The following is a 16,813-nucleotide window of genomic DNA, read 5'->3' as shown; positions in this document are numbered from 1 at the left end:
GACACTACTTTCCTTTGCAAATGGCAGCAGACAATATAAGTGAGACTTGGTTTTGTCATGTTCTTTGAATAAGATAATTATTTCCTAGACCACATTTTTTTTTAATGAAATATGGTACATAACACTGACATATAGCAAACTCTACTAATAAGTAAAACAGATCACATATCTCAGAAATATTTCAGATAAGATAAATAAACGGTGTATTTCACAACAAAGAAACTCTTCAGGCCATGAAACTTTACCTTGAATTGTAACTTTGATAATACATAGCTTTTCAATACAAAGGATACAGCGCTGTTCTGCCTGTATTAGAGGCTGTTGGTCACAGAACTCACATGTGTGCTGGTTGTCAACAATTATGAATAATAAGTTGGTGTTGACTATCTTTTCAGCATGATAAATTCTGGGGGGAAAATAATATATTTCTTTTGTTATCATCAACAGAAAAAAAACAAAGATAAATATAAATAGAATGAAAGTCACAGCCTAAAATCTACCAATTTACAGGCACCCCTTTCCCCTAAAAAAAACCTAATAAACACCATAAAATTGTGATTGACTAGGGTTAGGCTTTTAGAATACCCCCAGCCTTAAAAGTAGACTCTGCTAAAAACCATGAATAGCAAAATGTTATCAATCATTGGGAATTACAGAAACCTCCAAACAAGAAGGTCCTAAACTAAACATCAGAATTGGTCATGTCAGATTACCCCTTTAATGTTAATGCCAAAAACAAGTGTTTTGATACAAGTGTTGATACAAAAAGTGTATTAGAACAGAACAAAAGCTTCATTACCTTGTGCAGTTGGCACACTCTAGATATCCACTAAAAGATCTGTTCTCATTTTCAAAGAAATATTGGGTTTGTTCAGTAATGCAGCTTTGTTTTGCCATCATTGCCGAAAAGTCATCATCATCAAATTCAGCTGTAAGACATATTTGTTATAAGTAAAGTTCACCATTAAAATCACCATAAATTGTATTGAATCTTTTTAATCTTCTCAGATACAACATATAACATGAATATGGCTTCCATAGAGAAAGGGCTCTATTAAAAAAAAAAAAAAAAAAAAAATTCTAACGTATTTTAAGTGCCATTGGACATTACTAACCACCTCCTACAGTAAGTCCTGATGACTTAATTTCATTTTCATAACTCAAACTCATTTTCTACTTACAAAGATACCACAATTGAAGCATTTTGAAATACCATATGTCAATGCATGTTTTTTTTTGTTTGTTTTTTTACTTCCCATTACAAAAGGGACAAGAATTTAAATATGCCTCCTCACTATGGGCCTGTCCCTATAGAAAACATATGCTCTTTGTGAAGATACAGTACATAAAATCATTTATTTTCTACAGACCACTTGTTCACAGACCATCTATATAAAAACACTGATGACTGTATCAAAAAGACTAAAAAGGACACTTCTATATAGATAATTAGTCAAGCAGAGGACACAGATAGGCAAAAGCTCCCAGCAATGATAAAGGTGTATCAAGATAACAAACATTGTGCAAATTAGTGTGTTAAAATAGCCTAGAGACGCCAGTCACTATCTCCGGTTAAGCCAGAATATATACACATGGTAACCATATGGTGACCCATATTCAAATGGTCAACAGTGATTACCAATATGGCGTCAACTACATATAACAATGTATAATCAAGTAGTAAAAAAACACAAGAATATAGATATGCATATGTGCCATAGCATAGCACAATGAAGGGTTCCCAACGCGTTTCTGCTGGGATATATTGGCGTCCTCAGGGGAAACCCATGAAATATATTCAAATAAGTATAGTGCAGATATAAATGGTTGCTAAATAATAGTGCTTTCCAATGATATACAGATATCTCATACAGCTCTATAAGAGATAAACACTTACGATACCAAGTATACAAATGCAATATCTCAAGCTGTAAATTAAAAATGCTGCAATACTCCTGGTACTTAAAAGAAAAAGCAGGGTGGGGGAGACAAAGGGCCACAATAACCTTTAGAAGATGTCCCTGTGAAAAAAATAATATCCCCCATCTCCTCTACTCACAACCAGTCAATGCTGTAGTATTGTACCTATAGGAGAAAAACATTTGATCATTGTGTACCTCAGATCAGGGAGATCCTGGGGAAACACTGGAATATCCTTAAGATGGACGTGGATCTTTCTGAAGAGATACCAGATATCCCCCTCATTACATTTAAGAGGGGACGGAATTTAGAAGATATCCTAACACATAGCTATCTTGCCCCGAACAAAAGATCACAGGAGACGTGGCTTGGTAGAATCTCCAGAACACATGACGCGGTCCTCACGACTTGAAAACCGACCATTTCTCTATTGTCCCCAGTGGTACCGGGTTCATATCGAACAATTTATCAACTGTAACACCCGCTTTGTGATCTACCTAGCGATTTGTGAATGTGATCATAGATATATTGGTTGGACCATTAGAGAATTTAAAAAACGCATATTGGAACACCTTGAGGACATTAGACATGGCCATGATACCCTTGTAGCCAGCAACAGCAAAGGCTTAAAACTCATTGGGATCGAAAGTATTAGAGGGGGGATATTGATCGTCTCTTATTACATAAAGAGAGCTGTTGGATATACCAACTGGATACAGTACACCCCTCAGGTCTCAATGAACAGCTTAGCTTTGCCTGCTTCCTATTACATTCTTTTTACTAAAAATTCTTGTGAGGGTTCATGGTCTCCCGGTATTGGTGACATTTAGGCAGTTGTGCGGAGCCTGTAGCTGGCCTTCTGAGTTAGAGTCACCACCATGAGATAGGGCTTATCAGGTCCTCAGGAGGTTCGGAAGCGGGACTGCCCTTATTAGGGCTGATCATCCTGCCTAGGTTTAGGGTTGATTTAGTTAGGATAGGGTCCTATAGGTCCTTTAGGCCCAAGATATCTCCCCCTCACAATTCCCCGTTAGGGTGTCCTCGACCCTTTGGAGATTGTGAACCATGTTCCTTCTTTTCTTTTAATGGCTGTTTTTTCAAGGTTAATAATTTTTTACTTTGTTCACCTATTGTCTCTTTTTCTGACTTTCAATTTTGGTTGTTTATTGATGTGGGGGATTTACTTCACTAACTATCACCATTAGTGCCCCTCTCATTTAAAATAGGGCACGTTGACATAATTCCTCACCTCAATATCATGCAGCCAATTGTTACCCTTTCATATGGGATTTCCATAATCAGTAACACCCATTTGAGTCATGTGTCAGCCTTATATTTCTTCATCTAGCTTCCACATTTACATACTTAGTATATTATGTGCGATTGTAAAGAGTATAACAATTGCCTTGTGCCTTTATATTATACTTAACTTGCTTCTGATACAAATCATTTACACTCCCCCTATTAAACATTACTGTCTAGAGACAAAACCTTTTTAACTTTGAGTCACAATCACTTTACTCTATCACTGATTACCACAGTATCAGTGCGAGCGTTCAGTGTATCCTAGCCATGCCCACTATTGGGGTCAGACGGGGGTGCGGCAGTGACTGGATATAGCATCAGACACTGACTTCACATAGTGTGCGCGAAGTGAAGCCGAATGTTTCGGCTCCTTGCCACTGCAGGTATGCTTTACAGCCGTACAACTAGACCGTGAGTACCCCACTTAGTGGAACACACTAATCACTTCACTTAGTGGAACACACTAATCACTTCATTTTCAGGAACATCTTGTGACTGGGGCTCTCTTTCTGTGTTTTGTGGCCCATTGTCTCCCCCACTCTGCTTTTTCTTTTAGGTACCAGGAGTCTTGCGAAATTTTTAATCTACAGCTTGGGATATTGAATTTGTATACTTGGAATCATAAGTGTTTATCTCTTATAGAGCTGTATGAGATATCTGCATATCATTGGATAGCACTATTATTTAGAAACCATTTATATCTGCACTTTACTTATTTGAATATATTTCACGGGTTTCCCCTGAGGACGCCGATATATCCCGGCAGAAACACGTCAGGAACCCTTCAATGTGCTATGCTATGACACATATGCATATCTATATTCTTGTGTTTTAACTACTTGACTATAAATTGTTATAGGTAGTTGACGCCATATTGGTAATCACTGTGGACCATTTGAATATTGGTCACCATATAATTACCATGTGTATAAATTCCAGCTTAGCCAGAGATAGTGACTTTTTGGGCTATTTTAACACACTATGTTGCAAAATTTTTGCATTTGTTATCTTGATACACCTTTTATGGGTATATAGTAAAAGGTATGTTTATTTCAAGTCTCTCCCCACTCTATTGTAGCATATTCAGTAGATCTATTGTTGTACTGACGACTGTATCATCAGAAAATGACATTATCTAAATCAGGTTTTTATTTTACACATTTACTTTTTTGTTTCTTTTATTTTTGATGTGACTATCCACTATCCAGTGTTTACACTGACCACTAGAGCTTTTTTAAATTTTACTTTTGTTTTATCAATTTAAACAGAGATTAAAGTTTGGAGGAGGAAGATTTCACTTTTGTTTGTTGATCAACAAAACTAAGATTAAAACCAAAATTCTATTACATTCATGTAAAACAGGCTACTAAATAAATTCAGTACATGGGTCACTAATATGTCAGGAAATCTTAACCTGCTAAGCCTAAATCATTATAGGAAAATTAGAATTCACTGTACATTCTACATTGCATTAAAGTGTGTGATTTATTTTACTATATTTTTTCTTATTTTAGTAACTTTACATGTTTGAGAGAATAGATCCACTTGGATAAATCAGTACAGTCTAAAGTGTAAATGTGAATATTTTTTAAGTGTTATAAGAATTCTATCAAATGGCTTTGTGATCCCTAGGCAGAAATCTTTCCTTGACATGTCTTCATGAAATATTTCTTTATCTGTGAATTTTATTCAATATTGCCCTTTGGCTTTTTGTATACAGCATGAGAAGTTCCCCTTAGGTCTTCTACTGAAGCCAAGTGATATTATTACAAATCACTTCTTCAAGGATACATTTTAAATCTCCTACAGATTTGGCGCTTTGCAAGAACATATCAGTTTCAGCAAATTTCAACATGTACTTTTCTGACCTTCACTTAACAGCTGCTGAGGTCCCTGTTAACTTGAAAATCACAGTCAAATTCAGAAAGAAAGAAACTATATATATATATATATATATATATATATATATATATATATATAGCTATCTGCTATATTTTTTATTTATTTATATTCATCTGCTAATAAAGACATATATATATATATATATATATATATATATATATATATGTGTGTGTATTTTTTTTTTTTTTTTAAGAGAAGTCAGTGGCACTCCAAAATGGTGAAAAAATTTGATGTTTATTCACTCCCAAACAGAGCTACGTTTCGTCAACCTCATGCTGCCATTTTCAAGCCTTGAAATTGGCAGCGTGAGGTTGCGAAACATAGCTCTGGGAGTGAATAAACATCAAATTTTTTCACCATTTTGGAGTGCCACTGACATCTGTTCAAGTAAATTTTGGGATCCCTAGCCAGGATCAACAGCGGGAGGCACCCGTTTAAGGAGTGCTACCTTCTCTACTATATATATATATATATATATATATATATATATATATATATATATGTATATATATCACCTTAAGGACAAAGGGCATACCTGTACTCCTTGTTCCGCTCCACTTCTATGACGCGGGCTCAGGAGCTGACCCTGGTCATAGCGGGGCGGTCCTGACGGCTGACACCTGTGGCTTATGCCGGACACCATCGAGCGCGGTGATGTCCGGCATTAACTCCTTAGGAAGTTGATCGCGGAGTCTAAAAAACAAAAACAGCCCAGCAGCTCAGCTGAGCTGATCAGGACTACTGCAGAAAAACCACGGTGTCCCAATCAGCTGAGAGGACGGCGAGAGGACCCTTACCTGCCCCCTCACCGTCCGATCGTTGCTCTGAAGCTCCAGTCAGCCATGGCAAGTTGTAGCAGCAAAGCACCGATAACACTGATCAATGCTATGTTATGGCATAGTATTGAACAGTGTGTGCAGTCCAAGAATTGCATGTAATATTCCTCTATGGAGACTAAAAATTTTGTAAAAAAAAGTTAATACATTTGAATTAACCCCTTCCCTAATAAAAGTTTACATAAAAATACCAAAGTACAAAATTGTGTATATTTGGTCACTTTCCATACCCTAAAAAAAATTATGAAAAGCACATGAAAATCAAAAAGTCACATCAAAACAAGAATGGTACTGATAAAAACTACAGATCACAGCACAAACAATGAACTCTCACACATCCCCCTATATGAAAAAAATAAAAAATTAATTAAAGGTGTCAAAAGAGGACATTTTTAACCATACGAAATTAATAATTTTTTTTACAGAAGTAAAACAAAATCAAACCTGCATAAGTTGGGTATCATTTTAATCGTATCTTGCTATTTGTTCTCATATTTTTAGTTAGCCACTAAAAGGTATCAATTGTTGAGGACTTTCATTTTTTATCACTTCTATCTACCTGATAATTTAGTACAGTAAGACTAAATGCCGGCTATGTTCACAAATATAGGCCATCTCCCCCAATATGTAAAACATCTGGCCACATTTTTACAGCCGAGTAAATGTCACTTATTTCCATGGCTGCAGAAATGTGGTGGTATTTTTTTTACATCTTGGCCCTGCTTTACTAAAAGTGGAGTGTAGTTTTCTTTGTGGGTTTTAATTCCCAACAGATATTTTTCCATGGTATTTACTAATGTTTCCCTACATTTTGCACTTTTCCCTACGTTTTGCTTTTTATTTTTTATTTTTTTAGCTATAGGGTTTCCAGAGCTCAAATCCACCACATTTTCTGTGGATACCTTAGTAAATATGTTAGGAGTTTTCTCAGTAAAATGTAGAGTTATTGGGTTTTAGATTTTTTGCCACACATTTTGGCACAGACAGAAATTGTAGCGCAATGCACCAAATTCTGGCGCACAACTCGATAAAACAGGTTGGGTTTACAAAAGTTAATCAGGGTTATTGTGTGCACAGACACTGACATTTACAATAGACTTACATAGAGCACATTAATGTTAAAAATGCAGATGCAATTTCGAGGATGCATTTTTTACACATTAAAAATGCCCGAAAAAACACAGAGTGAATCTACCCTTATATTGTAGATTTTTGTAGATATTGTAGATATTATGATTTGCATCACTGGACTAATACGGCTACTCAAATTATGATTTGCATCACTGGACTAATACGGCTACTCAAATTATGATTTGCAAACACACCAATATAAATATTTTTTCATGTTTTAGTAAAAATGAAGAGTGACATGAAGAATTGATAAAAATCTTCTCTGTTGATAAACTATGCATTGCTGTTAAGTATAAAACCTCTTTACCTCACAAGTGTCTTATGTATTACTGCTGCCTAAATCACCAGACAAATAAGCTACAGGAAAGATTTGTAGTACCACCGAGGAATGTGCTCATTATTTCATTATTTACCCTAATCCACAGCAATAAATCATACCTCAGACAATACAGATCCTGCGGCTTGTGCATTGTCTAGAACAAACATATTTTAGCTACTTACAGTAAAGTACTTAAAAGTATATACAGCTGATGGCAACAATGATTAAAAGTAAAGTTTAAATTGCAAATGCATTACAATGGGAACTTGCTGGTAATGAATCTAGATTCAATTTCTTTTGTATGCAGTCATCTATACATTTTATCCAGTAGTTTATATAAGCTTCTCTTCAACCAGATATACAATAGTATTTTAAGGTGACTCATCTTTTTGTTAGTATAGTTAAAGTTTAGTATTTTTGTGTTTCTAGAATGTATTTTTAAAATACAATTTAGGCTATGTTCACACACCATTTTTAAAGCCTCATTTTGAGTTACAAATGGCTAAAACAATGGACTAAAAGCAAAAGAAATGCTGTAAATAAGGCTCAAATTTAATTTGGAAAAGTGTGTAAACTTAGGCCATTTAATGTGTTTTGATAATAATATCAAAGTAGACAGGAAGCTTTTGATTTGACATAATTTCAATGGGAACCCCCACAATCTCTCATGCAGCACCCACTGTCATCTGGTGCACAGAGCGAACTTCGCTCCGTGCCTGATGACTGGTGATGCAGAGGCCAGAGAATCATGGCAACACGGCTCTGCCCCCTCATGATGTCACGCCCCACCCGCTCAATGCAAATCTATGGGTGGGGACGTGGTGACCATCACACCCCCTCCCATAGACTTGCATTGAGGGGTTGGGACATGACATCATGAGGGGCGGGACCACGATGTCGATTCTCCAGCCCCTGCATTGCAAGTTATCAGGCACGGAGCAAAGTTCACTCCTTGCACCAGATGATAGGGGGTGCTGCAGGAGAGATCGTGAAGGGTCCCAGCGGCAGGACCTTCACAATCAGACATCTTATCCTCTATCCTTTGCATAGGGGATAAGATGTCTAGGGGCGGAGTACCCCTTTAAAATTCCCCTATGTCATGCCTGAGCATTACAAGAATTTTGCATGTGTTGCACTAATGTTATCTCCAAAGGGAAACATGGAGGTTGTGCAATAGTTTTAAAGACCAGTAAACCTGACTGCTGTGCAACGAAAGTTTTAAATTGTTATTCTGATATGAAGATCAAAATAGTCCACACCAACACCAGAAATAATTGCAGCAATGATTTCTTACAATAGGCCCAAGTAAGTATTCTTATTCAGCATACAATATCGAAATCAGTAATGAAAAGCGTCATTCACAGGTCACATAGATTCTTCATTTATTGAGTATAATACTCACAAAAACAACAGGGGTAGATGTACATGGTTGGAGATGTACAGCAAAGAGGCTACAGCAGAGGCTACATAACTTTAGGAGATAGAAATAATCCTGTAACTTTAGAAAAACTAATACATGTCACAATTATTAAATATCATGTGACATTTGGAAAGATGTCTTGTGCTCCTTTCATAATTACTGTATAAACACATCAATAATTTAGCAGCAATTGCAAAAAATAATAACACCACTGAAGAGTATAAATAATGAAAAGAACACATACCTGCCTCATTATACCGAGGAAAAGTAAGGCTCAAGATCAACTGCTGCAATAAAGACCTGTAACATATGTTTATAAACAGTTAAAAAATGACAGTATTCAAGAAAAAAAGGACAATACACTTGTGAAATTATATAAGTTCCCAGGAATTATGATTATATTACTAGATATTCTGGGCTGTCTAACTAGCCTGATCCGTGCTACTTCAAATGTTGAGTGGATGGACATCTCATCTTGACTGAAAAAGACAATAATGTGTGTAATATTCATGGCCCTCTTATCACCTCACTGTCCATTCACAAATGTCCTGTAAGAGTAATGAACATTTGGATAGGTTACACTGGATTATTGTGCAAAATTTGGCAATAAAAATTGGGCACCAAATCCATGTCTAAGGTGTAAAACCCTTGCTCATTTCTACTCTATAATAGGGCAGAAGAGACTCAAAGAATAGTAAGCTGGGTGCAGGACTTGCAGGACTGAGTGAGTAAATGTACATTGTAGTTGCATCCATGATGTATACATTGTTTTTAAAAAGCTTTTCTATTTTGTTCATTTGATCAATATTCTTGCTATTTTCTATTTTCTCTATATACACAGCCTTAGAGATTTTCTCCAGCAAACTGCCTTGTTATCTGCTCCACTTCTCTCTTTACAGCCTGTGTAAGCTTTCCTACTTGGTTTCTCTCCCCCTCTCTACTATCTAGGCTTCACTGTAACCTTGATGTTATCTCTAACACTGAAAATGCAAAAAGTCTATCAGAAGTCTAAATTTTATCTGATTACCATGTAAATGGAGAGGTATTTCTATGGAAGACTATTTAAGAAAAGTTGTTTCATTTTTCGTTCGAGAAAAAAATCAACAATAAAAATACATGCAAACAATAAAAAAATGAAAAAAACACGTCTATTCACACATACAGTCATTTAGTTTATACTGAAATCTGCAGCATCAAATCCTGTGCATCAAATATGTGCAGAATACTGTACGTTTAAATACACCCTAAAGGTGTCTAAAACCTTTCAGTAACACATACATCCGTGAAAATCAAACATTCATATACATGTATAAAATATAAATACCCAGGTTTTCTAAAACATAACTTACCAAGCAGCAGCAGAAGCCCACCATCCAAGGTTGAGAAGATCTGCTATGGTAGGCTATAATGAAATTACATATTTGTTATAAGGAAATAGTATTTTGTATGCTATTAAGATGCTAAGTAATGTTACATACCACAAACACTGAGCGAGGGGCAGCTGTTTTTGCCGGCTCTTCGACTGGATCACACACAGACTGGTAGTCATAAGATTTGTTAAATGCATATACAGAAATGTTTACCAGCTTTCGCATCAAGCTTGGGTCAATCTCGCCAAAGAATCTACCAATCTAGAAAAAAACAAAAATGTAAATTAATACATGTGGGGTACCGATAAAAAATACAACTTGACCCACAAAAAATAAGCCCTCATATAGCTATGTTAGTAGAAAATGCTAAGGGTCTTTCTTTGGGTGTAAAGCAAATGTAAGCGAAAATTCAAAATTTAGGCTCACGGAGAAAACTAAAATACTGGCAGTCACCGATGTTGTCAATAACAAGGTACTTTTTTGTCCAAAATGCTTAGGGGCATGAACAAAGAAGCAGGAGAGGACGCTGAAGGTTTTTAATGGTAACGCTCAAAGTATGCCTCTTCAGACCATGCCTACTACTTAACCTCTTAAGGACTCAGCCCATTTTCACCTTATAGACCCAAAACAATCTTTGTTTTTGCATTTTCCTTTTTTCCTCCTCATCTAAAAATCATAACCCATTAAATTTTGCACCTACAGACCCATATAAGGGCTTGTTTTTTGCGTCACTAATTGTACTTTGTAATGCATTACTTATTCTATAAAATAATCTGCGGCAAAACAAAAAAAAATATTTGTTGGGTGAAATGAAAAAAAAAAAACGCCATTTTGCTACTTTTTAGGGCTTCTGTTTCTACGCAGTGCTCTTTTCGATAAAAATGACACATCTTTATTCTGTAGGTCCATATGGTTACAGGAATACACAATTTATGTAGGTTTTATTTATTTATTTTACTACTTTAAAAAAATTATAACTACTTGCACGAAAATTTGTATGTTTAAAATTTAAATTTTCTGACCCCTATAACTTTTTATTTTTGTGCGTATGGGGTTATATGAGGGCTTATTTTTTGCACCATGGTCTGTAGTTTTTATCGGTACCATTTTTGTTTTGATGGGACTTTTTGATCTTTTTATTTATATTTTTATGGAATATAAAGTGACCAAAAATTCACTATTTTGGACTTTGCAGTTTAGCTAACCTGATATTCGACCGTGCAGTTTAGCTAACCTGATATTTTAATAGTTTGGAAATTTACGCACACGGCGGTACCACACATGATTATTTTTTTATTACATTATTTATTAAAAAAATAGGAAAAGGGGGGGGGGATTTAAACTTTTATTGGGGGGGGGGGGTTGTTCACATTTATTCTCTTATTCTTTTACCACTTTCAAATTTTTTTTTTTGCCCCATTAGGAGGTTATACCATGCAATCTTTTGATTGCATACACTGTTCAATGCTATGATATTTTTGTTTACATGCATCAATCAGTGTTATCGATGCTCTGCTGTACCAGCCTGCTGGGCAGGCATGAAGCAGCAGATTGCCGATTGGATAGAGAGAAGGCAGGTAGGGATCCTTCCTCTCAGCTGTTCGGGATGCCGCAATTTCAATGCAGTGGTGCCGAACAGCCCGACTGAGCTGCTAGGAACCACTAAAAAAAAAAACTTCCCTAATAAAAGTTTGAATCCCCCCCCCCTTTTCCCATTAAAAAAAAAAAACTGTGTAAATAAAAGTAAATATATGTGTAAATGTCCATGTGTAAATGTCCAAACTATAAAAATAAATTATAAAGGTCAATGGCGTACACATAAAAAAATTCCCAAAAAGTCCAAAATAGCGTATTTTGGTCACTTTTTATACCATTAAAAATGAATAAAAAGCGATCAAAAAGTCTGATCAAAAAAAAAAAAATTTACCGATAAAATCTTCAGATAACGGCACAAAAAATGAGCCCTCATACCACCCTGTCCGTGGAAAAATAAAAATGTTATAGGGGTCAGAAGAGGACATTTAAAACGTATAAATTTTCCTGCATGTAGTTATGATTTTTTCCAGAAGTACAACTAAATCAAACCTATGTAAGTAGGGTATCAACCATATGGACCTACAGAATAAAGATAAGTTTTCATTTTTACCGAAAAATGCACTGCGTAGAAACGGAAGCCCCCAAGAGTTACAAAATGGTGTTTTTTCTTCAATTTTTGGTAAAATGACTAATGTCACTGCAAAGTAGAATTGTTGGCGCAAAAAATAAGCCATAATATGAATTTTTAGATGGAAAATTGAAAGGGTTATGATTTTTAAAAGGTAAGGAGGAAAAAATTTTAATGCAAAAACTGAAAAATGCTGAGTCCTTAAGAGGTTAATATATAACTTATACACATTATGGGGGAACACTGCAGGTGAGAACTGAGGATGTACAGGGACTCAACCAGACAGGACTGTAGGAGCATATCCCGTAGTGGGACATCACAGATACATATGGGGGGAGGGATCAGATACTTATCCCCTATCCTGTGGGGATAAGCACCTATGTAAGGCTGGGTTCACATATATCCGGCATAGGTGAACTCAGCCTAAATCTCGACGCAACTGATGCCATAACTGATGACAACTTGTCATCAGTTGTATGGCATGCGGCATCCATTGTTTCTGGGCAATGGACAGGGGAACGCAGCAAGCTGCGTTACCCTGTCCGGTGCCCTCTGGCATGTCCAACCATCCGGCGTCAAAATTGAGACGCTGGATGATTGTGAACTGTCCCATTCAAATGAATTGGATCAGTTCTAGCATTAGTTTCCCTCCGGTGCACCCGGAGGGAAACTGTGCCGGACGACTGATATATGTGAACCCAGCCTACTAGAGTTCCCCTCGCATGGCCTGAAGAAGTGCTCTTTGAATGTGAAAAAGCCATTACATTTGCAAACATCCACATCCATTCCAGCTACTTTGTTCATGCATCTAAACATTTTGAACAAATTAGAACACCTTTTTATTGGTAACACAGGTGATTGCCATTATTTTTGTCTTCTGAAATTGTACTAATCTAGTTGAGCACCCCCTTTTTACTCCTGATTCCTGTTTCCAAGCATGGTGCAAGCATGCTAAATCCGCCCTGCGGACTGTTTGTTTCTCTTAAATGGTCTGCTATTAAAAAATTTATAAAAACAAACAAACAAATTCATTGGTCGTAAAGGGGTTAAAAAGGTCACATAAGTGGGAGTAACTTTATTTAAAATAAGAAAAGGTTATTACTTGTACAATATAAGCAGTTTTAATTCATTCATTGCAAATCAAAGGGTTAAGCTACACATTCTCATTGTATGTGCCAAGTTGATATAAAGGCTTAGCATCTGTAGTCAATTCTCTATGTTTTATATGTAAAATAATACATCCACGCATAAGAACACTTAAATATCCAATCAATAATTATTTCATATATCTCATATTCAGTTATCTTCAAAAAAGTTCTACGTGAACCAAGAAGGCCTTTTTGGCTAAAATTGGAATACATTAGAACAGATGTAAACAACTGTAAGGTCTGAAGACTCATAGTCCCTGTGTCCTACTAGAGAGCAAGCAGTGTATTAGAAACTGTATATCCATACCTGTGTGTTGTAACTCTTTTGATTTGACATTAATAGGAAACCGCCATCGTCAAGAATGATGCAGTCCAATTGCTGTAAAACAGTGTCATGAGGTTACTTTCCTTACAAAACCATTGTCTGATTTCTTCTAAAAATTATGCATCATATCTTTTGCTATAATGGAAGTTGATCTGCTACAGTATACAGTATATTGTACGTGGCACATGATGGCCTGTTTGTTTTTATCAAACACATTGGCCCTCATTTACTAACAGTATCCCAACACTTTTTGTCGGGTTTAGCGCCAGAATTCTGTCTGCGCCAGAATTTGCGCCAGAATTTGGCGCACAACCCGACAAAATCAAAATCACTCAGAGTGAAAAAAAGAAAAAACCCTACAAAAGGGGCATTTTTCCCGACAAAAGGGGCGTGTTCCCGATAAAAAAGAGAAAAAACCCTACGAGTGTGAAAACTCACAGGAAAACCTGTGAGTTTTGCTTCACAGAAACCCGACAGCTCTGAGCTGTCGGGAAATTACTCAAAACAGAGTGAATCCTACTACCCCCAGCATGGAACAGGGTCTGTTCCATGTTGGGGGTAGTAGTACAGGGGCTGAGGGATTGATCGCACCGGGTCTCACTTCTGAGACCCGATCCGATCAAAAGTTATTAAGCAGGGGAGCGGGCGGCATGTTCCGAGCCCCTGCAATGCACTGTAAACTTTCATTTTTAAATTCCCCACCAGAAGCCCTGAATGGCTGGGGCCGAGCTGTGGTGGGCAAAGATGTATAGAATCACTGGGGGGGTATATATGTGGCCCCTTCAGTGTTTCTATATATATTTCCTTCTGCTGCGCTATATCAAACTTAGTGGCCGCTGCGCTTAAATAAATGTAATGCCCCCCCCAACGCTATTATATATCTATACTGACCCCCGCTGCCATATACTGACTCCCGCTGCACATATTTATATATATACTGCTCCCCCCCCCCCCCAAGATGCACATATTAATCTTCATCTTCTCCCTCCCCTGGCTGCCAATGAATGAAAACTCTATTAGCGGGGGAGCGGAGGGCTGCTGCCCGCTCTCGCTGCTAAGAGTTTGTCATTCATAGCGGGCAGCAGCTGCATATCATGCTGTGGGGGTCAGACATATGGATATATGTCTGACCCTCACAGCATACATATACAAATGCCAGCTCACCGCTATCAATGACAAGTAAGATATTGGCAGCAGCAGCACGAGCCTCCGCTCCCTGCACTGCTTTACTTGTCATTCATAGCGGTGAGCCGGCACCTGTATATATAGATGCGCGGTAGGGGTCAGACATATGGATATATGTCTGACCCTCACAGCATCTATATATACAGGTGCCAGCTCACCGCTATGAATGACAAGTAAAGCAGTGCAGGGAGCGGAGGCTCGCGCTTCTGCTGCCAATAGCTTACTTGTCATTTATAGCGGTGAGCCGGCATTTGTATATGTATGCTGTGAGGGTCAGACATGGGCATGGGCTTCTGGTGGGGAATTTAAAAATGAAAGTTTACTGTACATTGCAGGGGATCGGAACATGCCGCCCGCTCCCCTGCTTAATAACTTTTGATCGGATCGGGTCTCAGAAGTGAGACCCGGTGCGATCAATCCCTCAGCCCCTGTACTACTACCCCCAACATGGAACAGACCCTGTTCCATGATGGGGGGTAGTAGTACAAGCACTAATGTATTCAGAATTTGCGGAGACTTTTTTCTGTCACACAGAATACATTTTGTGAAACAGAAAAAAAACCTGCGACAGAAAGAAAGGGAAATTGGGCGACAGATAAGTAAATCACAAGGAAAAAAAAAGTACACTGAAAAAAAAAACCTAACCGACACTCCAGTCTTTGTAAATGAGGGCCAATGTGAGGAGCAGGGAATGGCTCATGTGGCATGGGGCGGGGGGCACTGCTGGAATTTCTTTATATGCTTTTCTTAGAGGCTCTTAAACTCTTTTGACAGTAATAGTAACTTATTGTGTTTTCTACACAGCCATGCCTTCTCTATACATGTTTATACTGCCCTCTTCTCTGGCCTACAGTATAATTCTTTGTGGTCAGGGATAGCGTGAGGCGTATAACGAGTTCATGGCAGTGTTTAAAACCTAAGATGATCTATCAATGAGCTTTTTACTAGTGATGGGCGCACTGAATTGCAAACCTATAGCAGTTTTCCCACCTCAATGTTGATGTCAATTGGTGGATTACACTGTACTTTTAAGTAAAGCCCCCCCTCTCTCAGTTTGTACTTATTTAAGTAGTACGTGAACATAACAATGGCATTTTTGAAGCCTAGGACCTGGAACTGATGTTAATTTATGATGTACAGTGCTTATAGCTTTTGAATATTTCACTTAGTAAATTTAGCATAAACATAAATAAATTGACATTGTCATTTGGCTGAGAAATCTTTCTTAAAATGAACACGATAAACAGCACATTTTCCTGTCCTCCAGCCCCCCACCCCCCACACACACATTATATATCATATTTTCCTTTAAAATTATCACTGATCACAGACCCTCCAACTGGGAAAACACAGCTGTAGCTCCAGATTCTTATTTTATACAAGTTGGAGAACTCTTACCGAGCTGTCTTGCTTACAGTTACAGACTTCATCCATCTTGCACTGGAAAGGGGAAATGGAAAATTGTATTCATTAAAAAGACACAGAGGAATATGGTCAAGCTCTGGGAGTATCCCGAAGACAACAACACATTGTTCCAGAGATAGGCACATAATCACATTGTTAACAGGCAGAAAATCACATTGAGGTAATGACTTTTGTTATTTAAATTGAGATTCCTATGTCAGTAGAATATGAAATTAGTCTTTTTGGTGATTATTCTAATCATATTATTAAAAATCATGTTATGCCATTTTCCTGTATACACTATGCCACATAATACAGATTGTACTCGATTACAATAGAGAATGCCATTGATGAAGATGTTAAATGTCACAGCCAGACAATCTC

The 16,813-nt window shown here is 37.2% G+C and overlaps 1 protein-coding gene across 7 annotated transcripts in view; it reads right to left on the bottom strand.

Annotated features, from left to right (window-relative positions):
• CACNA2D1 (calcium voltage-gated channel auxiliary subunit alpha2delta 1) overlaps nucleotides 1-16,813 on the bottom strand; it is a 716,537-nt gene that overhangs the window by 18,214 nt on the left and 681,510 nt on the right. For all 7 annotated transcript variants that reach the window (XM_056573410.1, XM_056573413.1, XM_056573409.1 and 4 more), the window contains 7 exons: nucleotides 16,424-16,465; nucleotides 13,823-13,894; nucleotides 10,312-10,464; nucleotides 10,183-10,235; nucleotides 9,078-9,133; nucleotides 800-929; nucleotides 294-406 (listed from right to left, as the gene is read on the bottom strand). In XM_056573410.1, coding sequence (XP_056429385.1) covers nucleotides 294-406; nucleotides 800-929; nucleotides 9,078-9,133; nucleotides 10,183-10,235; nucleotides 10,312-10,464; nucleotides 13,823-13,894; nucleotides 16,424-16,465 — 619 coding nt within the window. The remainder of the gene's footprint in view (nucleotides 1-293; nucleotides 407-799; nucleotides 930-9,077; nucleotides 9,134-10,182; nucleotides 10,236-10,311; nucleotides 10,465-13,822; nucleotides 13,895-16,423; nucleotides 16,466-16,813) is intronic.

Source organism: Hyla sarda, chromosome 4, assembly GCF_029499605.1.
Source record: "Hyla sarda isolate aHylSar1 chromosome 4, aHylSar1.hap1, whole genome shotgun sequence".
Classification (NCBI taxonomy): domain Eukaryota; kingdom Metazoa; phylum Chordata; class Amphibia; order Anura; family Hylidae; genus Hyla; species Hyla sarda.
This window is presented reverse-complemented; position numbering and strand designations above follow the sequence as displayed.